This window comes from Neomonachus schauinslandi, chromosome 16 (genome assembly GCF_002201575.2).
Source record: "Neomonachus schauinslandi chromosome 16, ASM220157v2, whole genome shotgun sequence".
NCBI lineage: Eukaryota > Metazoa > Chordata > Mammalia > Carnivora > Phocidae > Neomonachus > Neomonachus schauinslandi.
Window position 1 is genome coordinate 10,954,109 of NC_058418.1, and position 1,180 is coordinate 10,955,288.

General features: G+C 33.6%; 1 protein-coding gene across 1 annotated transcript in view; it reads right to left on the bottom strand.

The window, feature by feature from the left end:
* Positions 1–863: 863 nt before the first annotated feature.
* The window catches only part of ZNF283 (zinc finger protein 283), a 19,000-nt gene continuing 18,683 nt past the window's right edge, over positions 864–1,180 (bottom strand). The window contains 1 exon segment of the mRNA XM_021681317.2: positions 864–1,180. This exon segment is cut by the window's right edge and continues 11 nt beyond it. Coding sequence (XP_021536992.2) covers positions 864–1,180 — 317 coding nt within the window.

Consider the following 1,180-nt stretch of genomic DNA (forward strand, 5'->3'; position numbering starts at 1 on the left):
ACTCACACATTAGCCAAATCTTCCTGTAGTGTGAATATTCTGCTATTCTAATCAGAGAGATGACAAGTGAAGCATTTATTCTAATTAAATTATATTGTGACTTGTCTCATGTTTTTAAAACTGAATGTTGTCTCTCAAATTATTTCTTGGAAAGGGCAAACTTTTTAACTTCTAATCATTCATGAGCTGATTGATACTTTTATAAAACACAATGATATTGTTACGGCAATATGAAATTGCTGTAAGTTTCCAAACACTTACTCTTATTTTCCAAATTCATCTCATGATGGAAAGGTAACAATTTTGTGGACTGGAACAAGTCTCTAGACAACAGTTCTAGTAGTTCTTGCCTAAAGGCCTTCCTAGATCCCAATTTAAAGGGTTTCTCATTTGCATTCATTCTATGATATACCCTAAGATATTTATCACATTTGTAAGCCTTCCCAAATTCCTTAAATTCATAAAATTTCACAGCAGTATGAGTTCTCTAATGCACACAGCAAAAACTGAATTAGGTTTTGGTTCTTCCTACATTCCTTAAAGTGTTTCTAATGAGTACAAATTCCCCAATGTTTACCAGACTTTTGTGCCATGAATAAAGATCTTCACACATTCCTTACATTTAAATGATTTCACATCAGTATAAACTGATATTCAGTAAGACTGTATAAAATTCTAAGGGCCTTTTCATATTCCTTATATTCAAAGTATTTCTCACTAGTATGAATTTTCTGATATCAAGTAAATTGTCCACACACAGATAAGGCTTTTGCACATTCCCTACATTCATAAGCTTTCTCAAGATTAAGATTCCTCACATTAAGTTGCTTATACACATAAAAAATTTTCTTTCATCTCTTCAATCATAAAGTTTCACCAGTATCAACTGTTTCATTTGAATAAGTTGTCCATATAAAGGCTTCCCCACATCCTTTATATTCATAAGGCTTATCATTACTAGGAGTTCTCTCATGTTGAACAAGATTTGAGCCATGAACAAAGGTCTTCCCAAATTCTGTACACTGATAAGGGTTCTCACCAGTATGAAATCTCTGATGAACACTAAGTTGATAGCCACTACCAAAGGCCTTCCCACATTCTTTACATTCATAGGATTTCCCACCAGTATGGATTCTCTCATGTTTAACAAGGCTTGAACCCCAACTAAAGGCCTTCCCAC